Genomic DNA, 27,040 nt, shown 5'->3' with positions numbered 1-27,040 from the left:
ATGACAGCAAACCAGGGTGTCTGCGTGGTCTTGTCAAGTCTTAAATTGCAAAAACCAAACTATAGGCCCTAAAAAGACTGAAATATTGTGGACTCACATGGGACTTTGTGAAGCTCATTTAGAAACTTGCTTCTGATGCTGTGGACCAGACTGTCTGCGGTCGTAGTTTGAGGATGAACAGCTGTGGGTGAGGAAATCGTAGATCCAGGTATTTTTGATTCTTTCTGTGCTAGAGACGCCGGAGAAGATGAAGAAGCAGCCAGTGGAGCATCATCTTCATGCATTCTGGAGACGACATTGAGAAGAGGGCAGAATTGATAAGTATTGTGTGTTTAACTTGATGATTTATCTTCAAAGATTGATTTAGTTTACACTCATGCAATCTCTTTCCAAAAATATGGTGATTCTGACAAGCAAACTTTTGACAATTTATATATATGAGCAGTATCACACGAGTAGCAGTGTGATATGGCTGTATATAGGCACTGGTGGGAGGCATGCGATGGCACAAGGCCGCAGGCTGAGTGTCTTAGTGCCCCAAATTTAATCTTCAATCACACTTTAGTGATTAATCAAATCCAAAATAAAGGTTTGTATTTGGTTAGTATATAATGTATGCTTTTGTATTTACATAAAACAATACATTATTATGTACATTTAAATATGCACGTGCATATATTTGAGAAAATTTATTAGAAATAAATATATGATTATGTAAATATTGTTTTTGTATAAGTTTATTACATTTAAGTAAATTACATTTACCTAATAAATACATATAATACACATATATTATGAAAAAACAAACTTTTATTTTGAATGCAATTTATCATTGCCCAGAACTAATTATTATTATTAATAATAATCCAGAATTGTTCAGCCTTCATTGTAAAAAAATGCCGGGTTCCACACAATTCCTTCATGTTGTCCCAGCACAAATTGATTAATTTACTAAATTGTTTTTAAAAATGTAAATAGATTAAACATAAAACAATTAAGCTGTCCTAAAAACTAGAAGAATTATTAATTAATCTCAGTTTAAATAAGTAGCAGAAATTTTATTTGTGTAAATCACTGTAAAAACTGCAGGGGTCCACACAATTCCTTCATGTTGTCCCAACTCAAATCAGATAAGTTCATTAGTTTTAATAAATTTAAGCAGATTGAACACAAAATAATTAAGTTGTCCCAAATAAAACCCAAATGTGTTGTTTCAGCTTATTCTAAACAAGTAGTTTGAACATTTATTTCCGTGTGTGATGCTCATAAATGCAAATCACACTGTTATGACCTTTGCCATCGGATCAAGATCATGAGTGCAATGTAGATGAATTCATTTCAATATATTATAAGGTGTAAAGGCAAAGCCAGGTTCACATTCAGCGCACACAGCAGGTGACATGATGCTGCTTAACCTTGGATTATTTTGAGAAATGCTGAGTAGCAATTCATTGATTTTTGTCTCTATTTACAGTGAAACGAGACACAGAAAGCCAGTGACACCGATACCCCTGAGACGCACTGCTGACTCCAACTTATACCTCAATATGCAGCACAAATATTAATAAACATGCATATACACTACACCAATACATATAGCATCAAACAAATGATAATCCAAAAACTCACACAAACATAATTCTGCAAAGCATCACAGTATTTATTTGAAAATGCATGCACAAGACACACATATTAGATTAAATATTAGGGAATAAACACACTTACCTGCAGCTCTGGTGTAAATGGACTGGTCGTTTGTTTAAGAATGACTCTTGAGGGAGAAACAGAAAAGTTTAAAGACTGAGAAAATCTCTTCTTGTGCTTGTTAGTGAGATTTTTTTCAAAAGAAGGAGAGTATGGGAATGATTGGCTGATTTTACTGATGCTAGAGAGAGAGAGAATGAGAGAGAAAGACGGAGTGTATGAGAAGCATCCAGTTGTCCAATCTGTGCAGCAGTGGGTGGAACCATATGGACGTTATGACAAACACTTTAACACGGGATGTAGAAACACGTCGAAAAGTAGAGGTCACATCAGGAAACCTGTACACTTAAAAGAAGATTAAATGTACATTTTCCTTATGTAAATATTGTGATTTTAAATATTTTAACATTGCTTTTATACATTAAAGGGCACCTATTTTACCCCTTTAACAAAATGTAAGACAAGCCTTTGGTGTCTCTGGAATGTGTTTGTAAAGTTTCAGCTTAAAATACCCTTCAGATTCTTTATTATAGCCTCCAGAATCTGCCCATTTTAGTGTCTGAGTACAGTGTAGCTGTTTTTGTAGTCTGTGGCTTTAAATGCAAATGAGCTGCTTCTCCCCGCCCACCATTCCGACGTCTGCTTTCTCCTGCCTTAAGCCTCATTCACACTATGAGCGAATCTAGCAACAAGCAACCGCTCATTTCAGAGGAGAGTGAGCGACTTCCGGCGACCTCCGTCTACGAGAGCGACAGCACCTGTTGGCAACTACAGTAGGTGGGCGTATCGAGCCAAAGTTGAGAATCCTTCAAGTTTATGCAAATGAAGAGCGACTTTCTTGAGTGACAGCCAATTGGAGCACCAGGAGAGCTCACGTGATCCTCTCTCAGCTTGCTCAGAGGCCGGTTGTGTTCTCCGTGCTGTAGACGTACACAGACATGTGTTTGCAGCAGGTTGCCACTCAGAGCGACAGGCCGCTACAATAGCTATTTTTCCATCCAAAAATGCGAATGACCTTTATGCAAAAAAAAAGATGTGCAAATAAAGCAGTGTTTCCATCTAAAGAGTCAAAGCGAACAAAATCGTAACTTCCTGATTAACTGGCGCCAAATATCAACAGTCAAAACTGGATTTGCAGCAGTAAGAGAAGCAGCATCAAGCTTTTCTTCATCTAATAAAAGACTTGCGCCTCAAAAGGCAATCCTGACATGCAGTGAACGCGGTGGCGTTTAAAGGTGTCAGACGGTGAGCACCGATGCTCTTGATTCTAAAGATCATTAATAATATAATAACACTAATACTGAAATGGTTAAGGCGTTTTAGAATGACTAAAACAACATTTCAGATGTTTTACAATGTGCTCAGCCTGCTGGTTTGTCCATTCACACACATTTTCACCATCACATAATCTCTTATCACAAAATCACATGACCTTTTTTAATACGCAAACTGAAATTTGTGCGTTAAAAATGATTCCATCATGGTTTATGCGCATCTTTTATTATCGAATAAAAAGTTTACCCCACTCACTTATACGCATAACTGTTTTTTATGCGCATATGCAAAATGGAAATAGGTGTATGGAAATATCTATTGATGCTTCTAGTGTGAATGAGGCATTACATCAGATAAACAGCAGTCAGTGACAGAAACAGACACAGATGAAGCTGAAATTCAGCTCATTAGTCAAAAATACTAAGTACGTTTTTTTGATGTATTTGTGGTGGAGTTTATTCAAGCCTTTCTGCAATGATGAGTCCCACACAAATGCCGTTTGCATGTTTTAATCCTAGTTTGTTTGCAAAAAATATTCTGTGGATGTGTATACATGCTATGGGCTCTTTTCACAACCTGTTATGACGCGTTTAACGGTCATCTGCATCTTAAATTCTTGAAAGTTTTTAATATTTCTTTTTTTTTTTTTTTTTTTAACGTATGAACATTTATATGTATTTATGAATGTATTATATCATTTTTGCTTCAAATTACAAAAAAACTAATCACCGCTTATGCAAGGCAATTGTAATGTGACAGAACAGCAAATTTGACGTTATTTTCTCCTCTGGCTGCCGTCATCAGTCTCCCTTTTTTTTATAGCATCATCATGGAGTTTTACTTTTATTATTTCAGAAAATAGGGTTGTAACAAAATATTTGTTATACTCTTCCTGCTCTACGTTTTCCCTACTATGACGACTTCCACTACTGAGAGACCCGGAAATGTGAAAAGGGTCTATTATAGAAACATGGTGCCTGTCAATCAATTCAGTGGGTGGAGAAAACTGCACTCTTACGTCACGTTGCAGTAGGCCTTAAAATCACTGGGATTTGGATCCTATTTTAACGTCAGTAAATTTTGAAAAAAAAGACGCTTCTTGTGTTTCTATCACTCCAGTATGACTATGGACATACTATACCTACACACAGTTCTGTCCAAACAGCTTACAAAAAAAGATTTTCATCATATGTGCCCTTTAAAGCAATTTACATACAAATAAATGAAAGCAGCAGTACTTTGAATAATAAAGTGCACAACAATACTCATAGATGAAAAAATAATAAAAGAAAAACTTTTTTTGAAGAATACAGCTGAGAATAAAATGAAGATTTGTTTTCTTGAAAATATTGTGTTTGTATTATTTTTGAAGTGCTTTATTTTTATATATAAAAGCAATTTACATACAAATCACTAGAAATTCCATGAAAGCGGCAAAATAGTTCAAATAATAAAATAAATAACAATGATAGTAGATAAAATCATTCATTCATTTTCCTTTGGCTTAGTTCATTTATTCATCAGCAGTCGCCACAGCGGAATGAACCGCCAACTTATTCAGCATATGTTTTACACAGCGGATGCCCTTCTAGCTGCAACCCAGTACTGGGAAACACCTATACACACTCATTCACACACATACACTACGGCCAATTTAGTTTATTCAATTCACTTATAGCGCATGTGTTTGGACTGTGGGGAAAACCAGAGCACCCGGAGGAAACCCACGCCCACACAGGGAGAACATGCAAACTCAATGCCAAAAAAGAAATGCCAACTGACCAAGCAGGGAATCGAACCAGCGACCCTCTTGCTGTGAGGCGACAGTGCTAACCAATGTGAGCCACTGTGTCGCCAAAATAATATAGTATGATAATTACATAATTGTGATATTTATAAATTAGTTTGTGCTATTTATTTGAAGCTATATTGTGTATGTTTATGTGTTTATTTACATTTTATTTTGGATTAATTGGAAATGTAATAGATAGATGGATGAATAATAATAAATTTAAGGTTATTTACATATTTAATGAAGCTGAAATGACTAAATGCACAATTTTATACAATTTATTGATTCATTTCTAGAGATACATGTAAAAATGCAGTTTTATTGTTATGATTTAGTTCTTGTGTAGTTTAGTTACTTTTTATACAAGAAGAGATTATTAGCAAAACGTAAAATAAACACTGCAAAAGACGATAGGCCTATGTGTAAACAACTAAAAACGGAACTTTTTAGTAGTTTTCAAAAGTCATCTTTTTACATTGAGTACTTAAGAGTTAAATAATAAGCATTTCGATACTTGCCTGTTTTTGCAAGTGAGCTCTCCATACTGTATGTACTTCCGCTCTATGTCCTGCAGATGTCCGTATCATCTGCTCTCGCAGAAAAACACCACAGAAGAAGAGCGTCGCCTGGAAACTGGCTGAAGCTTGAGGATGTTCAACAGATATGCAGGTTTTTATTATGATAGGATTATTTTACACATTTATACTTGTTATTATTTATACACATTATACACATGTTCTCGTATTTTTATTTCTGTATATTTAGCTATGTAGCTGCAGCGTGACCTATGTCGTCCTTTTGAACTCGCTGGTTCACAGAAGAGGTTTAACGTTAGAGTAAGTTACGGACACAAGTCACTTACAGTGTAAATAAACATGATTTACCTTTTTTCCTCTTGTGAAATGTTTACGTAAATGTCCTAAGTTTGACTTGTGGTGTCATAATAAGTGTATGTGATGTGGTATGTGTGAGCGTGTACTTGTTTATGCTACATTGTGGGGACCAAACATCTGAGATTTTTGATATTGTGAAGACCAAAATGATGAAAAGCACAGAATGATGTTTATTTGAAAGTGTAAAAATGCAAAGGTTTTCTGTCGGGGTAAGGTTGTGTTTAGAGAAAAAAATCTCTAGATTAGTTTAGGGAAATTTTAAAAAGCTTAACGTGGCTTAATGTAAGTTACTTAAACACAAACTAGAGAAACACAAATTTCTGTCAAGCTTTACTTGTGATGAACCCCAACGACTGTACCCAACGAGTCCCAATTCTATAAATAAAGTGAAAAACAGCTCCCCCGCTGAAATCTATTATAAGGGAAAAGCTTAACGTGGCTTAATGTACCTTAACAACAAGTAGAGAAAATCAAATTCTATATATATTTACTCATGACAAACACTTTCTGATGTCAAAAGAATGAGCTCTAATTTTAGTGTGTGACATTTTTCACATTATGCATTTTAAGTTTATTATAAGGAAACAGCTTAACTTACTATAACACCAACCAGGCAAACCCACATTTCTGTCAAACTTTACTTATGATTAATACTAACCATTGTGTCAAAGAACGGGCCTTAATTCCATAGATAAGGTGAACAATATCACGTTAAGCGTTTTCTCCCTATTGAAGTCTACAATAAGGAAAGGCTTAACATAACTTTACAACAACCGAGGCAAACCAAACTCAAAGTTAATGCTAATCACAAGTAAAATTTGATAGAAATTTGGTTTTCCCTGCTTGTTGTTAAGGTACATTAAGCCACGTTAAGCTTTTCCCTTATAATAGACTGCAACAGGGGAGAAAACGCTTAATATGCTGTTTTTCACTTTCTCTATGGAATTGGGACTTGTTCTTTTTACAATCGTTGGGGTTCATTACAAGTGAAGTTTGACAGAAATATGGGTTTCTCTGGTTGATGTTTTAGTACAATAAGCCACGTTAAGTGTTTTAGAATGTCCCAGTTAAAAAACAAAACAAAAAAAAACCAACAACATAAGTCATTGCAAAGTCCTCATAACTCACAGTAACCTAATATATTTGTGTGATGTGGCTGCTTTAATTTATGGTTTACGAGGACACATGTTTCCCTTTTTAAAGAAATAACAAAAATAAAATCTTTAAAACATTCATTCATTTTCCTTTGACTTTGTCCCTGAGAAACACCCATACACACTCTCATTCACATGCATCTGTGGACTTTGGACTGTGTGGGAAACTCGAGCATCCAGAGGAAACCCACGCTAACATGGGGAGAACATGCAAACTCCACACAGAAATGGCAACTGGCCCAACCGGGACTCGAACCAGTGACCTTCTTGCTGTGAGGAGACAGTGCTAACCACTGAGCCACCATGCTGCCCTCTTTAAGAACATATTAAACTTTTTTAAAAATTTATATGGCGACGTAGTGACGCAGTAGGTGATGCTGTTGCCTCACAGCAAGAAGGTCGCTGGTTCAAGCCTCAGCTCAGTTGGCATTTCTGTGTGGAGTTTGCATGTTCTCCCTTCGTTCACATGGGTTTCCTCTGGGTACTCCGGTTTCCCCCACAGTCCAAAGACATGCGGTACAGGTGAATTGGGCAGGCTAAATTGTCCGTAGTGTATGAGTGAATGTGTGTGTGGATGTTTCCCAGGGATGGGTTGCAGCTGGAAGGGCATCCGCTTTGTAAAAACGTGCTGGATAAGTTGGCGGTTCATTCCGCTGTGGCGACCCCGGATTAATAAAGGGACTAAGCCGACAAGAAAATGAATGAATGAATATTTTCTAAATTTGCCAGTATGTGTTTTTTGTGAGTTTTGTTTAGGTTTGTGAAAAGGATATAGCAATACAATAAAGTTTAGAAAGAATTAAAATCATTACATCTATGAAGAATACAAGTACATTTACTATATATATATATTTGTGTGTGTGTGTGTGTTTATGTGTGTAGATGCAGCAGCAGCTGGAATGTGTGTCTCTGCAGGTGTGTGTGAGTGTTCTCGGGCCGCTGGAGTCTGTAGTCCGCCGGTGTCTGGGTCCAGAGGGCGGCAGTGTGCTGTTCACTCGTGACACCGGGGAAACACTCATCAGCAGACATGGACAGAGAGTTCTCAGCACACTACACCTAGAGCACCCTATGGCCAGGTATTCATGCGTTTACATCACATTCGCATTTTACAATATTATAACGAAGCAAGGAATTTTTCACAGTATTTCCTATAATATTTTTGTTCTGGACAAAGTCTTATTTGTTTTATTTTGGCTTTTTATTTTTTTAAAAACTACTTTAAGGTCAATATTATTAGCCCCTTCATGCTATATTTTGTTTGTTGTCTACAGAACAAAGCATAATTATACAATAACTTGCCTAATTACCCTAACTTGCATAATTGAACAATTTAACCCAGTTAAACCTTTAAATGTAACTTTAAGCTGAATACTAGTATTTTTAAAAATATCTAGTAAAACATTATGTACTGTCATCATGGTAAAGATAAAAAAACAGTTGTAAGAAATGAGTTATTATAATTATTATGTTTGGAAATGTGTTGAAATAAATATTCTTTTCGTTAAACAGAATTTGGGGAAAGAAAATATTAAGGGAGGCTATTTCTGACTTCAATTGTAAGTCTTATGCGAATGTAAGAACACACTCTCCATAGCGGTGTCCCAAATCACATACTGAATGTGGTTATACTCATGGCAGGTATTATTTGATAATTTGGTCATTTATTTAACTGATTTGGCCACCGTCAAACGTCATCAGGGAAACTGTTTGAATTTCCAATTAGTAAAAAACATTAGTGTTTCAATTGGGACGACACTACATACATATACTATGCTGTTGAGTGTGTAAGTGCATAAGTACATAGTGCATTAGTGCATAGTGTATAGTGTGCCATTTGAGATGCAGCTCATGCCAAATAAATAAGATCCAGCCCCGGATGCCAGGTCCTGTCAGAAAATGTCTTTCTCTGGGTATCCAGACAACAAGCCAGAGGAGCCACCCAATACCCATACCTGTTAACCAGTGTTCAACTGAATTAACAATCTCCTATCAATACAGGAGTTGTCTGAGAAAGCCAGGGAGGAGCAAAAGCAGGAGAGAAAGTAATGATGATAAAGAAAGAGCAGAGTTTGTTGAATAATCTTAGTTACGTATGATTCAATGCTCAAACGTCGTCTGACCAAGATTAATACAAGTGTTATTATACCACAAGCAACAGCAATGGAAAATGAATGCTTTACAACATTGTCCAGAGATAATACAGACCTTAAAATGAAGACTTTCGCTCATCACTTACTCATGTAAACAAGTGTCGCTTGAAGCCACACAGTCATAGAATTATATCAATATGGATATAATAAAGGAAATAATAATAACAATAAAGCAATAATTATAGGAAAATGGTAAAAATCTAATATAAAAACATAATAAAATCAAAAATAATAATAATAATCAAATCATTAACTAATAATAAAAATTATTATTATATAAATGACTAATAATCATATGATTAAATAAAATAATTAAATGAAGAATAAATGAACATAAACAGATGAAAATAAAACACAACACAAATGAACGGTTGTTTTCTTAAAACAATACACATAAGTTTGCTACAAGAATTCTCATGTTCTTGGTTAGTATCTTCACAACCATTGCATGTGCTCTTTTGGTATAATGGTATAATGACTACATATGATTTATTTAGTTTTTCAGTTTCTTCATTAAAACACAACCCAGAAACATTGCTTAGAAAAGTAAAAAAAATAAAATAAAATAGAAAAGCAAACCAAAACTTTTGACATTTTTCAAATGTAATTTTTTTTGTTTATGTATTCATTTGAAAATGATGTAGATGTAGCTAGTTATCCATCCCTGTTTTCGTCTTTGTTTTTCAGGATGGTGTTGGACTGCGTGTGCGCACATGCTAAATCCACTGGCGACGGCACAAAGTCATTCATTCTCCTTCTGTCTGCACTATTGCGAGCAATTCAAGACTCTGCACACATGCGCCGCAAAGCATCTTGGAGCAACCCTGCTCTTCAAAATCTTGCTAATCGCTTGATGGCGCTCAGTAGGAATGAGCTGGATGATATCATAATACACCAAGTTACCCCATATGCCTCATCATACTGTAGTCACCATAGCGACAAACTGGAGCACAGCATCCTAGATTATTTGATCAGCGGGTACATTTCTGGAAGAACAGGAGCTGGCCAGGCGGAAATCCTTAAACATATCCTGTGTGAGTTTTACTATAAATCTAAACGAGATCAAAACACAACCGAAACAATCTCATTCATTCATTCACACTTTAATGTCTTACATACGCGAGTGGCCGGACTTCCTGTTGGCTGCTCTGAGGTGATTGAAGGCCTGGTTGTGACTCGTGATTGGTCAGTGTGGACTGAATTGCGAGGTCCAATAAAAGCGCTAGTTTTATATGAGAGTTTTGGATCATCTCTTGGTGATAATATAACCGTATGCTTTCAGCAAGACTGGTTGAGTCGCACAGAGAGCATCACAAAGCAAAAGTTAGCATATTTACTAGAATTACAGGTGAATGTGGTGCTGTCTTCTGTAAAGCAGCCGGAGTGTGTGTTACAATGGGCTCGAATGAACCACGTCGCTCTTCTTGAGTGTGTTGACTCGGACCAATTAGACTTTCTTTGCAACATCAATTTTCCAGAAACTCTTTCTCATCCGCAACACATTGTGATGTTAAAATACTGTAAGCGTTTGCAACTGGGTGGGCTTCGCTGCGCCCAATTGGGAATATATTCAAACGCGCACACGCTTGTTCTTTGCGCACCGGCGCCAGGATTGCTTGATCAGACTGTGTGTGTAAGTCGAGGTGTGTTTTTAATGTTACAACATATCACTCGAACCCTAGAATCCAATCAATTCAAGAGTTCTTCTGTTGACCAATCACAATGCACCGTTTCATCTCAGGATCTATGGAGGGCAGTTATGCAGGCTGGCGGAGTTTTGCCTGTCGGTGGTGTGTTTGAGTTCCTGCTACATCACTTTTTGTTGACCAGGCATACCAGTGACCCGGAGAGCTGCAGGTTGCTGGCGGAGGCTTTGTTGTGTGTGCCTAGAGCTTTGTATGCGCACAATCACAGACGTTTCTTGAACATCCAGACTTGCTTCTTCAATGATCTTAAGAAATGGGATCGAACCAGCGTTGGAGACCCTGTGAAATTTGAGTTTGGGTTTAGTGAGGGTTTGTGTCTGGAGTCGGTCAGTGGTAAACAGCAGCTGGTTGTTTCTGTGTTGGAGTGTTTGCACAGACTTTTATGTGTAGGGGCTGTTTTATACACACGCTCTCTGTTACGCCCTCAGATTTACTCTGAGGAGGATGAGGAAGAGGAGGAAGAAGTGCATACAAACTCCATTTAGACGTAAGTGAAGCCTGTAATATTTATTCTTAAGCACAGAGACCTCTGGTCAATGTTTATAGTTGAACTTAAATATCTGAAGTGCTCAGAAGTGTCAATGCTGTGCAGAATATCAAAGAAAGTGGAATCTTGGTGAAATATTGGTGAAATTTTTTGTTTTCAGAGCAATATTTGAGATGACTAAGGCTAACAGTTTTTATTAGATGGATGTCAAAGGTGAATAAATAAAGCTGAAGTTGATAACAGCTGAGTACACTCAAAGCCTTGTTTTTTTAAACTAAAAATGAATTGCCACTTGCTTTGATATTTTTGTATGATACAGACAGATATGTATCCGCTTGTTAAGTGTGACATCACGCGAAGCGGCTTCCGGGTCCAAGCGCTCTATTCAACTGAATGGGGAGATTCATGAAATGGTAATAATAAACATTTACAAAGCGATTTAAGGCTTTCGAAAATCACGATTGCAGTATATATGTCCATGCCTAATATCCGATGGCCAGAAAGTCATCATAAACGAATGATTTCTCCACTCAAATGAATGGCGGCTTGGACGCGGAAACAGTATTACATACGTCACCAACACGTCACCACTTAACAAGCGGATAGAATATGTATAGATTAGTTTTACAGATCCTTATATAAGTATTTATGTATCTATATGTATTTTGGAATATCTATTTGCATAGAGTATTCAATCAAATATACAATTAATTTCCATAGTAAATTCAAATAATTTGTAATTTTTAAAAATACAGTATTTATAGATTTTTTAAACCCAGGCTCATTCTGATTATGAACCACTATGTACATTTCTGGAGAGCACCAAATATGTCCCAGGAGCTACATTTTTTTTTTTGCAGTTTTTGTTTTCGCAAATCCACCAGAGGCCGCTGTCAACTGACTGACTAATGGACCGATATCACCACCCACCCCCTTCCCTAAACCCAACCAATAGTGTTTTATAAGCACCGATTGACCCACCCACCCCCTTCCCTAAACCCAACCGACAGTATTTTCAAAAGCAATCCAGAAAAGGAAAAACCCTCGCAGCAGCCTGATTTTGACCATGTTTTCAGATTTTACCACATTCTCACCCTGTTATTTACTTGTTTGTTTTATTTTTTGGCTTTTGTTTTCACCTCACCTACTTTCTGAAATTGTTCTTCACCGGACTCAAACCCCGTCGTCAGGGTCTGCTCCGCTCTGTGTCTCCAATCCTCCAAAATATGCGGCGAGTCACTGGACAAAATGGGAACAGCGTAAAAGCCATTTACACAGAGGTAAACGGTCAGCTGGTATAAGTAGGAAAAGGAACAGCGTCATACCGCACCATAGCGCTCGTTTTAAATGCTAAATGCATTCTGGCTACATAATGGCTACATAATTTGCAACCTCCAGAAATGTATATAGGGCACCCCCAGGTCTCCCGGATTTTCAGATACAAATGTTGCCAGGTATGATATAGGGGTGCATCTTCAGAATGAGCCTATGTTGTTGTTGTTGTTTTTAATTCGACAAGTAGTATGCAATATTCGCTAATAAAGGGGAAAAGTTCTAGATGGTTAATATTGTATTACCAAAAATAGTTTTCATTCAGTTTTCTAAAATGTGCATTTATTGTTAACGATGAAGAAATGTATAAGGTTATAGAGATTTCTATATAAAAAATAGAATATATATAATATACATTATTCAAATAATCCTGAAAAAATTATCATGGTTTACAGAAAAATGTTAAACAAAGCAAAGTTTTTCAACACTGATAATTAATAATTTATGTTTTTTTTTTTTGGCATGTCTGCATATTAGAAATGACTTCTGGAAGAGAACACTTAAGACTAAAGTATCTTTTTTTAAAATTCAGTTTATCACAGAAACAGTTACTATTTTAGAACAAAGTAAAAAAAAAGTCATGTTAAATTAAAAATATTTCGGATTACTTCAGTTTTTATTGTTTTATCAAGCAAATGCAGCCTTGTTTTTTGCAAATGAGGAAAAAATTTGCTTTGAAAATCTGGCCCTGTTGCTGATTAAATATGTTGAAATTCCAAATAAAAATAGCAAAAGGTTAAAGAATATAAACTAAAGTTTATGAAAATTGTTAGTTATAGATGATATTGTGTTCTTTACCCCATCTCTATCTCCTCCCCTTAATAAATATCCAGTCGGTCCCAGAAGTCACAGAAATGGTCCCTGCTGCCATGTTGAGGGTGTGACTGTAGAGTCAGGTTCAGGATGGTCCAGCCCCCAATATCTGTGTACCGTGGCCAAACAGGCAGTCTCTGCTCTCTGCAGAAGTGTGTCTGTTCATCTCTAGAATTTGGGTCCCCTGTGTGGGCAAACATCCCCCAGTAACAGGCCATCCGATTAGCCAGGAGGCGCTCTTGAGGTGTAAATGTGAAGTTAGTGCTGGGGGCAGAGTCAAAAAGAAAAGGAAGCTCCGCCCCATGGCAGGAATGGTTGTAGCAGAATGTAAGCTCCGCCCATATGTTGGGATCTGATGGGGCGTGGTCAAATACATACATCCAAACAGCTCCGCCTACTTTAACTCCAGAACGTGCAGACTGTCGAGCCGGACACGAAAACACATAATCTGTCACCATCTGCAAAACAGGCCGATTTAAGAAACGAATGAACGAAAGCTTTAAGGTGAGTAACATTTCTGACACATTCTTGAGGTGAATGAACATTCTTTGACCAATCACATAGTGGATAAGCCAGCCAATCAGAACACTCTGAGCTTTTCCACTGTAAAACCTGATAAGTTAACTCAAAGTCTCAAACCGATTGCGGCAAACCATTTAAGTTTTGAAACAAAATGGTCTGAGTACTGTAAACGTATATGTATATTGAGTCATATATATTATTTGTGTTGATATTATCAAACATTTGAAGTATTAGTAACCTAAACATTTTAAGTTCAGTTATCAAATCCGTGTGAGTTCAGTTAATAGGACAAATTAAGTCCAAACAACTATAAAGCTACTCAAATAGTTTAGTATTGCTTCTAGCATTAGAGTTAAAACAAAAATATAATACATTATTTCATAACTCATTAGGTTTGAGTTCTGCTTAATAAAATCATTGTATGAGTTACATTAAGTCAAAGTAACTTTTCCAATTATAACATTTCATTTAGTAATTTGGGTTTTACAGTGCAGTGGCTTGCAGAAACCAGATCTAAAACAGAATGGAAATAGAGGTGCTACAAAAAGGTTATAAGAGTGAAAAATGAGTACTTTTTGAACATTAATGTTTAATATGTTTCACGGAAAACTATACTCTGGGCTTAAGATTGTTAAAGTAGAATTTAAAGTAGCATTATTTACCAAATCAAGCCTCATTGTAAAGTGGTATCATCTAACTTCTCTCTTTTTTGTCCTGTAGATGATCATGTCTGTAGGCAGCTGACATCTTACCTGTGAAAGCATCACTCGTCTGTCCTGGTTTCGATAGAAAGGAATGTATTTGTGCAGAATTTTCAGCGCATGCTGCTTAAAAATGGCAGCAGTGTAGAGGACACATTCCAGCATTGACACGGATTTGTTGAAATTTCTGTAAACAAACATCACCCCCTCCTCAGAAGTCGTACCTACAGCACAGACCAAATGAGGTAAATGATGCAGACATTGTAGAACAATCATCCCAGATCAGTTCTTTGTGTCGCAGTTTAACTAGTGTTTATCATGAAATATATGCTGAAGAGTAAACAGAAAGTAACAGAGACCTAGTATAACAGGCTTGTAACTCTGCCAGTGGCCTTTTTGGAAGGCTGTGATTGGCTGTTCCTTGAGCAGCTGTCCATCAATGAACGGCCCCCACGTCTCAAAAACCTCCAAGAAACGGAAGGGATTAATGATCTTGGAACCTTCAAAACACAGATTTAGATTTGAGTTATTACTTCAGTGTTTGTATCGTGAGTAAATGTATGATTACATGGCTCTCTGAAATTCTTGATTCTGATTGATCATAAAATTCTGCAGTCTGATATTTTGAGAATGTTAAAGAATAACGTATAAATAAAAATATCTATCTTCACACTTTTGATATAATGATAATTTCTTATTATTATATAATTTACATTTTTTATATTTTATTTTGGTTTAACATACTGTAATGGTTTCAATTTTACATAAAGTTTAGTTTTAATTAAATGAAATTAATTATATTAATTTAATTGTATATACAATTTCATATCAAAACAATGTTTTCCAAAAATGATACTTAATAATTCATGTTTCTTGAGGATGTTTACATATTGAAATAAAATAAAAAGTCATGTTAAATTAAGAATATTCTGAATAAATCCTGTTTTTACTGTTTTAATCAAGCAAATGCAGCCTTGGTGAGCAGATGAGGCAAAAACAAAAACAAAAAACTTGGAAATAGTATACTGGCCCTGTCACTGATTAAACTCCAAAAAAAATTAAATCAAAAGGTTAAAGAATATAACCTTGTCCTTACTGAAGATATGAGTGATGATAATGATATGTACAGGGAATGTCGAATGTTATATGTTCAAGCAAAAAAGCTGGTGAGGAAGTTTTATTTCTGTTCGGAGCAGGTTAGGGTAAACCTCTTTAGAACTTACTGCAGTTCTTTATACACAGCTTTTCTGTGGTATAATTTTAAAAGAGGGAGTCTCCATAAGCTGCAGGTTGCATACAATGATTGTTTAAGAATTATTCTTTGTTGTTGTGCAAGTGAATTATTTTGTAATGTAAGAGTTCGATAATTTTTTCCTTTGAAGAGAAATTTGATGTTTATATGTTGATTGGAGAATTCTCAGAATAGTGTTTTAAAGTTATTGATAAATCCTAGGCTTACTGAGGTGTGTTCTCAGTCACCTTTAATGAAATATTGGCTTAACCGTCTTTTTTAAGGTATATTGTGTGGTTTGTATTGTTTTTGCTCGTTTGTCTTTTGTACTTTTGGACCTGGTGTCTGGAATAAAGAGAATAAATATAAACTAAAGTTTATGAAATTGTTAGTTATAGATCCTGATATTGTGTTATTTGCCCCATCTTTATCTCCCCTCCCCTTAATAAATGTTTCAGTCATATATAATTCATATAATGATCATTTTAATTATTATATTATATACATTTTATGTATTTTATTTTGGTTTAGTATACTGTAATGGTTTTATTTTACATAAAGTTTAGGTTTTAAGTTTTCCAGAAATTATAATTAATAATTTATGTTTCTTGAGCATGTCTACATATTAAAATAAAATAAAATCACTTCTGGAAGGGAACACTGAAGACTGAAGTAGCAAATTGTTTTTTAATTCAGTTTATCACAGCAATAGTTACTATTTTAAAACAAAGTAAAATAAAAAGTCATGTTAAATTAAGAATATTCTGGGTTATTTCAGTATTTACTGTTTTAATCAAGCAAATGTAGCCTTGGTGAGCAGATAAGACCAAAACATAAAAAAAAGTTTGCTTTAAAAATAATATTTTGTTTATTACTGGCCCTGTCACTGATTAAAACATGTTGAAATTCCAAATAAATAAATAAATAAATAGCTAAATGGTTAAAGAACAATAACTAAAGTTCATGTATAGTATGTATATGTATATATATATATATATATATATATATATATATATATATATATATATATATATATATATATATATATATATATATATATATATATATATGTGAATGTGTGTATGTACCTGATTTGATCTGGGCATTGAGTACATCTTCTGAACTGAGAGAGCGCATGCAGGGCAGATCAAATACTGAGCAGTTAGTTAGCTTAGCAAAATCCCAGCCCAGTTTCATAGCATCCCATCTACAAAATAATAAACACCATCATCGATCATCAGCATTATCATTATTACGCTCATTATCTCAGGATGATACTATCTCTGTTCCAAAACCATAGTGAAATCTAGGAGTTTATGGTATCATATACAGTTGAATTCAAAATGATTTGGCCTCCTGTACATTTCTGTTTCTTTTTTAAATATTTCCCAAATGATGTTTTAGCAGATTCTGGAAATGTTCACAGTATTTCCGATAATATTTTGTCTTCTGGAGAAAGGCTGATTTGTTTTATTTTGGCTTGAAAAAAAAGCAGTTTTTAATTTTTAAAACTATTTTCAGGTCAATATCATTAGCCCCGTAAATATTTTACAGAACAAACCATTATTATACAATGACTGGCCTAATTACCCTAACTCGCCTAGTTAAGCTCTTAAATGTCACTTTAAGCTTAATACTAGTATCTTGAAAAATATCTAGTAAAATATGATGTACTGTCATCATGCCAAAGATAAAAGAAATCTTTGAGAAAGACTTTAACTGTATGTGCAAATGATGCAAAAGTCAAGCCAAACCATTATTTAATATAAATTTAGCTCTGTATTTAGCCTGGTTTGTGCTCAGCCCCTTGAATCCTGCTTCTGAAATACAGAAGTTACTGTATTTTTAAACTATATAGTCTAGCTTTATATTTGTTTAAGCAAGATGTTAATGTCAATACAAGGGTGATTAATCCATGTTTTACCTGGTTTTCAGAGGCAGTGAAAATGGTAAACTCTGTATGGCTGCATGTCTAAACAAAGTCTCGCTGCTCTGCATCATCAGATGGAGACTCACTGATTGGGCGCCTGCGCTCTCGCCAAACAGAGTAACCTACACACACATGCAAATCAATGTACGCTAATTAGATGTCCACACTGGCGTCATTCATCCACCCCCATGCTCCTTCGTACCTTATTTGGGTCTCCTCCAAAAGCCGCAATGTTTTCTTGGACCCAATGCAATGCTGCCTGCTGGTCTAGAATCCCATAATTCCCCACTGCAGAGCTCTCAGGATCTTTTCCTGTGACTAAGAAGCCAAAAGCACCTAAAATTGACCAAAACAACATGCTCGTTCAGAAATCATACACAGAAATACACCATTGTGCAAAGTTGAGTTGTGAAACTGGATTGCAGAACCAGTCTTATATTGCATGAGTATATTTGTGCGAGTAGCTGAAAAGTAGGTGAAATTTTCTATTTTTATTTCATTGCAAAAATGATTTGAATATAAAAGGTGCTGTATGTAAGTTTTTGAGTCTTCTAAAGAACAAAATATCATAATATGCTTGCAGATATTTAAGAAACATGCCAAGTGAACTTTCTTGTTTATCTGAAAAACAATGCTGAAGTCAGATATTTGGCTTTGAAAATGTGTGCTTCGTGCCAGAACATCTGTCTTTGTTTTGGTACCTTTAACCCGCCAATGCCAATTATATTCAGCACCCCTGGTTGCCTTGGCAGGGAACCACATATTACATTAATTTAGTCAGGAAGACTCTCAAAGTGTGCGTTAGTGATTAAAAATGTGAACTTCGGTGGACAGTAACAGCCTCCGAAATGAGACGCAGATTCAGATTTCCTCATGAAGTGGCTATTTATTAGGAAATCATTTAAATTTTACAAATGTAAACATTAGATGAACAAGTTACTTTGTACCACAATGTCCTAACAACACGCTACGGGACAACATTTGCAGCAATGAGCAATTTGGTTGTTTGCTACAGATTCAGCATGACAGAACTTTAAATACAGCCATTCAGAAGCACAGAATAGTGCACTTACTGCACTCCAGTGAAATAGTAAGGCTTATAATCTAATTAATGCATATTAAACCTCTTTAACATTAATAAATGTGCATGCTGTATCACTGATAATTGCTGAAAGTTTGTTGGCTTGCACTGAGTCACAGTTAAAGTTCAATTACAAATGGTTGTTTTCAAGATCTGAGGTGAACTATCTGCTGCTGCTTTCAGTAGTATGGCAGTAAATGGCATGTAAAATGGCATTCAAACCCACATTATTAGCATTTAACACTGAATAAAGCACATGAGGTGTACATGAGGTGTTTGTACTTGGGTTTAGTCACTGTTGTTCAGCTGAGAGAATTCAAAGCCATTTAAAAAATAGCAATTTTAGATGTTGGTTAGGGCAAAAACTGATTTTAATATAAAATACTATTAAAAAAGGGAAATAGGAAAATATCCCTTATTTCGCAAGTCGTTGCTTTTAGTTTAGGCACGCTCCTGTTGGTGTCGTCATTCTGGCAACCTGTACTGGCATGCAGTCGTCAGAGGAGGGGCTGAGTGAAAATGTGTTTTGAATCAGAAGTGCAGTACCTAGTACAACCACTGGGTGTCAAACTTACACACTGCACCATTAAATAAAGACCATGTTCCAAGTACATTTCCTACTGTAAATAAATTAAAACTAAGTTTTTGATTAGTAATTTGGATTGTTAAGAGCTTATTTGGACAACTTTACTAGCAATTTTTGTCAGTATTTAGATTTTTTTTTTGCACCATCAGTTCGCAGATATTCAGATTGTTGTATGTTGGCCAAATATTGTCCTGCCCTAGCAAACAATACATCAACGGAAAGATAATTTACTCAAATTTTATATAATGTATGAATCTCAATTTCTGAAAAATGTACTCTTATGACTGGTTCTGTGATCCAGGGTCACCGTTGTGTTTGACTAACCGAGACGATATTCCATGTTCACAACCACTGTGTTGCTGTAGTTACTGATGTAGCGGCCATCATACAAAGGTTTGGAGGCGGAGCCAGCGATGAAGTCACCGCCATGAATCCACACCATAACTGGTAGTGCTGTTACTTTTGGCAGCGACAGGTTGACACTCACAGGAACAAACACATTTAGGTAAAGGCAGTCCTCGCTGACCTGTGTACATGCAGAGTCACATTCAGTGATTGATTTCATTAAAAATGTATGTACAATGCCAGAAAGTAATATTATAATTCATTCATTTGTTTTCCTTTGGCTTAGTGGCCATTTATCAAGGGTCTCCACAGCGGAATGAACCGCCAACTTATCCAGCATATGTTTTACACAGCAGATGTCCTTCCAGTTGCAACCTATTACTGGTAAACAGTAAACACCCATACACACTGAATCACACACATACACTACGGCCAATTTAGTTAATTGAATTCACCTGTAGCGCATGTCTTTGGATTGTGGGGGAAACCGGAGCACCCAGAGCAAACCCAAATGAACACGAGGAGAACATGCAAACTCCACACAGAAATGTCAACTGACCGGGACTCAAAACAGCGACCTTCTTGCTGTGAGGCGACAGAGCTAACCACTGAGCCACTGATACTATAATAATACACTAAACATGAAAAATTATATTCTTGAGATTTATTTTCTAAAATGTAAAACGTTTTTGCCAGGGCAAATATTATATGCTCGTGTTCATAATTCTATGTGAAAATATCTAAATATTATTAATAATAATACATTTTAAATCTGAACCACCATAGGCTTTTCATGGCATATAAATATTGCTGATTGCTGATCTCTGGTGACTTGATGTTCTATCATCCTCATTTGTACGTCACTTTGGAGAAAAATGCTATACTAAATGACTAAAAAGTAATGTACTGTAAATGTGTGTGACATGTTGGTTTTCTTATCATGTTGTGACTATAACCTTGCTTCACACAGTTTCTAATGTGTAGCGTTTGAAGTGTGGTTGCTTAAGTGTTCTGTTGTAGTGTGGTTGGTAGAGAGTTGCTATGTTGCATGTTCTAGATGTAATTCTAGGGTGTTGCTAGTGGTTGGTAACATTTTCTGACTGCCCGTGTGTTGATACACTGCAGAAAGTGCTTTTCTCACTTAGATATTTTGTCTTGATTCTTGCCCAAGTATCTGTAAATTCTTCAATCAAGAAGCAGTTTCTAGACAAGCAAAAAATACTGTCTTGTTTTGAGAAATAATATGCCAAAATCAAGCAAGTTGTTTCTTAAAACAAGCAAAATAATCTGCCAATGGAGTCAGCAAAATGATATTGTTTTTCATTTGACATAAGATTATTTTGCTTGTTTTAAGGAAAAACTCACTTAATTTTGACATATTATTTCTTAAAACAAGACAATATGTGTTGCTCATCTAAAAAAAGCTACTTGGAGGATTTTTAGATATTTAGACTAAAAACAAGACAAAAAAAATCTAAGGAAAGCATTTTCAGCAGTGTACTGTAGGTGTTTGGATTCTGCTTTGTGGTTGTAAAAGTGTTCTTGGTGTACATTGTGACGTAGTTGCTAGAGTTGTATTGGATACGTTACAGTGTGTTGCTTTGTGGTTACTTAAATCTTTCTGATTGTGCATTGCTAGGGTGTGCAAAATGTTTATAAATTAAGATTTAAGATTCTATGTCGTTGTTGCTTGCCTGGAAGCTTTGTGGTTATTCTTATCATGTTGTTATCTGTTCTAAGTGTAAAATCCTCCTTCATATGAGTATTTATAACACTACATATGTTTTAATACTGTTAAAGTCAGAATAATTAGCCCTCCTGAATTATTAGCCCCCTGTCTATTTTTCCCCAGTATCTGTTTAACAGAGAAGATGTTTTCAACATATTTCTAATCATATTAGTTTTAATAACTCATTTCTAATAACGGATTTCTTTTATTTTTGCCATGATGACCTGGGTTGAGTATTTGTCATGATACGAATATTCAGCTTAAAGTGACATTTAAAGGCTTAACTCGGTTAATTAGGTAAGTTAGGGTAATTAATTAGGCAAGTCAGTGGTTTGTTCTGTAGACTATCAAAAAATGCTTAAGGGGCTAATAATTTTGTCCTTAAAATGGTTTTAAAAAATAAAAAAAACTGCTTTAAAACTAATAAGACTTTCTCTAGAGGAAAAATATTATTGGAAATACTGTAAAAAATTCCTTGCTCTGTTAATAATTATTTGGGAAATATTTGAAGAAGAATTTAAATGATTCAGAGCAGATCTAATTATTTTGTCTTCATCTGTATGTATTTGATATATGGGCCATTCTTCAACTATGGGCACTTTTAGCCTTGTGAAGTTAAGTTAAAAAAAAAACATATTCAAAATTAACGTAACATAGCCTCATAAGTTTAAACAATTTGTCTAGTTTTAAGATCTGTAAGAGGACAAACATTTTTTCCACCTTGAACTGAACAAATGTCAATTCCACCACATCTCGATATACAGCTTATTTCAAACTGAAATAAATTATGGCAGTCAAACTTTACCTAAGATCATTTTTGTATCTAGTTTAACCAATCTTTCCACAATATATTTAATAATTCTACATTTGTAAATGAAATAAATTAGTTGAATGCTGAATTGTACACCTGTGCACTCTAAAATTTAATATGAATATGGTTAAGAGTTTATTAGAAAATAAATAAACTGAATTTGTATATTTTTCCCAGAGATGGGTTGCGGCTGGAAGGGCATCCGCTGCGTAAAAACTTGCTGGATAAGTTGGCGGTTCATTCCGCTGTAGCGACCCCGGATTAATAAAGGGACTAAGCCGACAAGAAAATGAATGAATTTGTATATTAAATAGAGCATGAACTTACACATTGTGAATACACTTTTAATATGTGATGAGAACTTTTCAAATATTTTTAAAAACGTGTGTGGTGGTGGAAATGACATTTAAACAGTTTATTGTGAAAAAAATTAAAAAGCTTCACTGATTAGCTTTGAATTGATTCTAGCCTTTCATGTATACAAAAGCCTCTTATTCAACTTAATTTTGTTTGGTGTTTAAAAACATCTTTAAAGGTACAACATGTTTGGAAATGACGTAGAATAAATGTATTTCCTTATCAAGCAATATTTATCTTGATTTTTCTTCAAGTGTTGTTGATAAAAAGTTAAATTTCCTCCATCTTGAACATGTTCTCAGATGGCACTATTCATTTTCATATAAACCACCTAAATAATTTTTCACACAAATTTTTTAAAGCGACATTACAGTGTTGTGGTGGAAATGACACTGATTCTGTGCGACAGCTATATTTTGTATAAAAAATAATATTGATAATAGTATCACATTAATCACTATAAGCCTAAACCACGACGAATGAAGCTCTGCACAAGACTTTTGGCCAGCGGAGAAATTAAAATGGTTGTGCCCAACTGAGTCTGGTTCTCTCAAGGTTTTTTTTCTTCACTCCCATCAGGTGAAGTTTTTTTTCCCTCTCCGCTGTCGCCACTGGCTCGCAAGGTTCAGGATTGGTAGAGCTACGCATCGATGAATTGGCTCTTCAGTGTTTGAACTCTCAGTAATGATTAAATCACACTGAACTGAGCTAAACTGAACTGAACTGAACTTAAACACTAAAACCTGAACCACACTGTTCCAGTTACTATGACCATTTATGTGAAGCTGCTTTGACACAATCTACATTGTAAAAGCGCTATACAAATAAAGCTGAATTGAATTGAATTGAATTGAATATTTAAATAATTTCACTAGTGCTTCATTAAGATACATTAATATATACCAGATAAATAATATTTTAAAATGTTATTTTCATTGTTATAGTTTAAAACTCTGGGTATGTGACAAGGTGAAAACAGTGATTTTGACACCTAAAAGGAGGTTGAATATAAGAAAAAAAATACAATGGAAAGCTAGTACATTTTTGAAAGTAGGTTTTATTGTTAGTTTGACAAAGAAAGAGGAATTTGAACAAAATTATCTATATATTTTTTTATATGATCAAAGGACAAAAAGTGCCCGTAGTTGAAGAATTACCCATTTACTGTGTGATTTGCCTAAAGTCTAAAAAAACAGTGTTTTAGTTAGTGACTGGCTTTAAAAAATGTGTCATAATTGAAATTTTGCATACCTCAGGAGGACACAGCCGAGAGAACTCACCGGCACACATCTGCATACACGCAGGACGGGGAAACGTTGCATTGTAGGTGTACAACCAAGGTGAAACTGGCGAAGGAGGAGCCCAGCGCTTGTCTCCCACAGGAGGATCAGCATACGGGATCCCATAAAACACATGAGCTTTTTCCAAAGTCAGACCACGAACTCGGCCTAGAAGTGTGACAACCACTGGATCTGCACCAGAGCCGTCCTCCAGACCATCAGAGGAGGTATTATTCAATGAATTCAATATACTTTCTGCTTTATTTGCAGCATCATGCACAGTAATATCAATCTCAGGATCCTTGTGTACAATATTTGTTGAATCAGGCGTGGATTCAACCAAACCAGTATCATCAGCATTACCATAAAACTCAAGACTCTTGATTAAGTTTAAAGACTCTTCTAGAAATGTGTCATCCAATGCGATCTCGTGTTTTCTATTATGTTCAATGTTTGGGATGTTGAACATCATTGTCCGATACTCAGTGTCTACATTAAAGCTTTTTTGTTGTGGTTTACGCTCTTCTCTTCCATTTAAAACCACCGTCATTGAAAGCAGTGCAAGTAATATCGAAGTTGTACAAGATGAACCCATAATGACTCTATATATCCAATCAGAATAGTTTAATAGTTCCACTCACTTCATCAGAGGAATTTCAGATGCCTAAAAATCCACACGCAGAATGCTGTAAAAATCCACAGTTGGCGTTTGTCGTGAGTTGCATGTAGAGGAATCCGACTGTTGAGTTTCATGTGACATCAATGAGTTAGACTGACCCACATTCCCAAACGTTTCCTTCAGTCTCTCTCGCACACTGAAGCTTTTGTGAAATAAATCAGATTACAGGGAGAGTTCAGGAAACGGCAAATGCACAGGTCAAAGCCAATGTTTTGTCTATTTTTAAACAACAGCATCACATATACTTACAAATAGATATTTATATGTACTTCAATGTATTTGTGCTTGTTTTACTCAGTAACTTGGATTTAGATTCTTTTTAAAGGGGTAGTTCACCCAAAAATCAACATTTCCTCATCATTTGCTCACACTCAAGTGGTTCTAGATGTTTGTATGAATTTCTTTCTTCACTGTGATAAAATGCTGGGTCCCACACAATTAATTAACTTGTATTAATCAACACAAATTGATTAATTTAACTTAATCGATTTGTCAAATTTAAGTCGATTGAACATAAAACAATTAAGTTGCCTTCCCCACCCCCTAAAAAACTTCATCTTTATTAAATAGCTAAATATTAAATAATAAATATTAAATAGCAGCAAAATTCATTTTTTGATTTTTCCGTTGAACGCAAAACAAGATATTCTGAAGAATGTTCAGGGGAAAAGCAGCCATTGACATCTATAGTAGGATCAAAAATACTTTGGAAGTCAGTAGAAGTTCATTCTTCAAAATATCTATTTTTGTGTCTAACAGAAGAAAGAAACTATAACAGGTTTCAAATTGGAGGATGACAGACTTTTAATTGTTCATTTTTGCTGCTTTAAGCTCTTGTCCGAAGGACTCAAATCAAGTACTTGCATAAATAGTTGAAGTCAGAATTTTTCAAGTGGTGCTCGCTGCAGAGCCATTTGGGGAGAGCTGAGCTCCAGCGAGGGGGAGCTTAAGCTTGAGCTCCACCTTTTTTGCACTTCTTCTACGAGTGATGTCACTGGGGGTAGGGTTAGGGGTGGGGTTGGTGTACGCATTAAAACAGCTTACAGGAGGAGGAGCGACAGCTCATGCTCCCCCTCGCTGGAGCTCAGCTCTCCTCAAATGGCTCTGCAGCGAGCACCCTCTCGAATTTTTAGCCCCCCTTTTCTTCTTTAAATAGTTTTCAACTGATGTTTTGAATTGTTTGATTGTTTTGATGATCTGGATGTTTGATTCTGGAAATGCTTACAGTATGTCTGATAATAGTTTTTCTTCTGGAGAAAGTCTGATTTGTTTTATTTCGGCTAGAATAAAAGAAGTTTTTAATTTGTTTAAAAACCATTTTAGGGTCAAAATTATTAACCCCTTTAAGCTGTATTTTGTCCCGATAGTCTACAGAACAAACCATTGTTGTACAATAACTTGCCTAATTACCCTAACCTGCCTCATTAACCTAATCAAGCCTTTAAATGTGACTTTAAGCTGTATAGAAGTGTCTTGAAAAATATCTAGTCAAATATTATTTATTTACTGTCATCATGGCAAAGATAAAATAAATCAGTTATTAGAGATGAGTTATTAAAACTATTATGTTAATAAATGTGTTGAAAAAATCTTCTCTACGTTAAACAGAAATCGGGGGAAAAAATAAAAAGGGAGGCTAATAATTCAGGGTGGCTAATAATTCTGTCTTCAACTGTATATAGATGCCCTAACAAAAGATACTAAGTATAATTATGAAGTACTCAATTTCTGTTTTACTTGAGCAAAAGCACAAAGCACAATTATTATTGATTAACATTTCTTACCACAGATAATAAATGATCATTCAAAGTGTTCAAGAAAAAAAAAACATTGTAGATTGTAAAAATCAAATAAGTCAGGTCAGGCTTTTTACAATAAGTATTCATAAGTTAATACATTGACTAAAATGAACTAATAACAAACAAAACTTGTACCGCATTTATTAATCTTAGCTCAACATTCACTACTAGATTATTAAAATCCAAATTCATGCTTGTTAACATTTGTTAATGCACTGTGAGTTACTATGAACTAACAATCAACGACTTCTTTTTCATTAAATAATGTAAACTAACATGAATAAATACTGTAATAGATGTATTGTTCATTGTTTGTTCATGTTAGTAAATACATTAACTAATACAACTTTTAGAATCAAATGCTTTAGACAAATGTGAATATTTCCACATTTAATCATTCAAACTGCTAAATCTATAACAGCAGATATACTGTAGTTCACAAACATCTGACAGACAATAATTCAGTTTTGGGTTATTAACTTACATTTCAGGAGATCAGTCACAAGCACTTCAGCTATGATTGTCGTCCATTCTGGCCTTATTTTTAGTCAGTCTTGCTGCTTCAGTGATTTATTAACATTAGACTCGCTCTGACTTCTTTATACTTTGTAACTCAGACACTGTTCTTGTTTAATCATTACCCCAGAAGTAAAACAAAAACAAGATGTTGTTTTTACAGAGAG

At 35.2% G+C, this 27,040-nt stretch overlaps 4 protein-coding genes across 36 annotated transcripts in view; 2 read left to right on the top strand and 2 right to left on the bottom strand.

Annotated features, from left to right (window-relative positions):
• The window catches only part of syt1b (synaptotagmin Ib), a 13,875-nt gene extending 8,476 nt beyond the window's left edge, over positions 1-5,399 (bottom strand). Inside the window, exons 1-3 of one of the 4 annotated variants that reach the window (XM_021467559.3) lie at positions 5,290-5,399; positions 1,726-1,771; positions 98-285 (exon numbers count right to left, since the gene is read on the bottom strand). In XM_021467559.3, the coding sequence (XP_021323234.2) occupies positions 98-285; positions 1,726-1,771; positions 5,290-5,314 (259 nt within the window). In that variant the 5' untranslated portion in view covers positions 5,315-5,399. Of the gene's footprint in view, positions 1-97; positions 286-1,725; positions 2,050-5,289 lie in introns of those variants that run through there. The other 3 variants (XM_073928754.1, XM_073928755.1, NM_001089461.1) reach the window with 3 other exon arrangements.
• The window catches only part of LOC101882393 (uncharacterized), a 771,022-nt gene that overhangs the window by 248,633 nt on the left and 495,349 nt on the right, over positions 1-27,040 (top strand). The gene's annotated exons all lie outside the window — the stretch shown is intronic.
• On the top strand, positions 5,371-24,394 carry bbs10 (Bardet-Biedl syndrome 10). Of its 29 annotated transcripts, none has more exons than XR_012393534.1 (10): positions 5,380-5,440; positions 5,537-5,607; positions 7,701-7,894; positions 9,656-10,002; positions 11,103-11,161; positions 14,549-14,774; positions 17,696-17,807; positions 19,659-19,862; positions 19,989-20,086; positions 23,856-24,394. XR_012393534.1 is itself a non-coding variant. In XM_073928759.1 (5 exons), the coding sequence occupies exons 3-4, from the start codon at positions 7,701-7,703 to the stop codon at positions 11,157-11,159; spliced, it is 1,698 nt and encodes a 565-aa protein (XP_073784860.1). In that variant the 5' UTR covers positions 5,380-5,440; positions 5,537-5,607; the 3' UTR covers positions 11,160-11,161; positions 12,971-13,098.
• On the bottom strand, positions 13,091-27,040 carry si:dkey-30c15.17. Of its 2 annotated transcripts, none has more exons than XM_003200424.7 (9): positions 26,842-27,040; positions 23,851-24,700; positions 19,682-19,883; positions 17,893-18,026; positions 17,685-17,812; positions 16,849-16,967; positions 14,889-15,029; positions 14,581-14,753; positions 13,091-13,764 (listed from the first exon to the last, which is right to left on the bottom strand). In XM_003200424.7, the coding sequence occupies exons 2-9, from the start codon at positions 24,472-24,474 to the stop codon at positions 13,312-13,314; spliced, it is 1,974 nt and encodes a 657-aa protein (XP_003200472.2). In that variant the 5' UTR covers positions 24,475-24,700; positions 26,842-27,040; the 3' UTR covers positions 13,091-13,311. The 2 variants fall into 2 exon arrangements, with proteins under 2 accessions (XP_003200472.2, XP_073786368.1); XM_073930267.1 differs by having other exon boundaries at positions 23,880-24,700; positions 26,842-27,018.

The sequence above is a fragment of the Danio rerio genome, chromosome 18 (assembly GCF_049306965.1).
Source record: "Danio rerio strain Tuebingen ecotype United States chromosome 18, GRCz12tu, whole genome shotgun sequence".
NCBI lineage: Eukaryota > Metazoa > Chordata > Actinopteri > Cypriniformes > Danionidae > Danio > Danio rerio.
The sequence above is the reverse complement of the archived record's forward strand: the minus strand, read 5'-3'. Positions and strand labels throughout refer to the sequence as shown.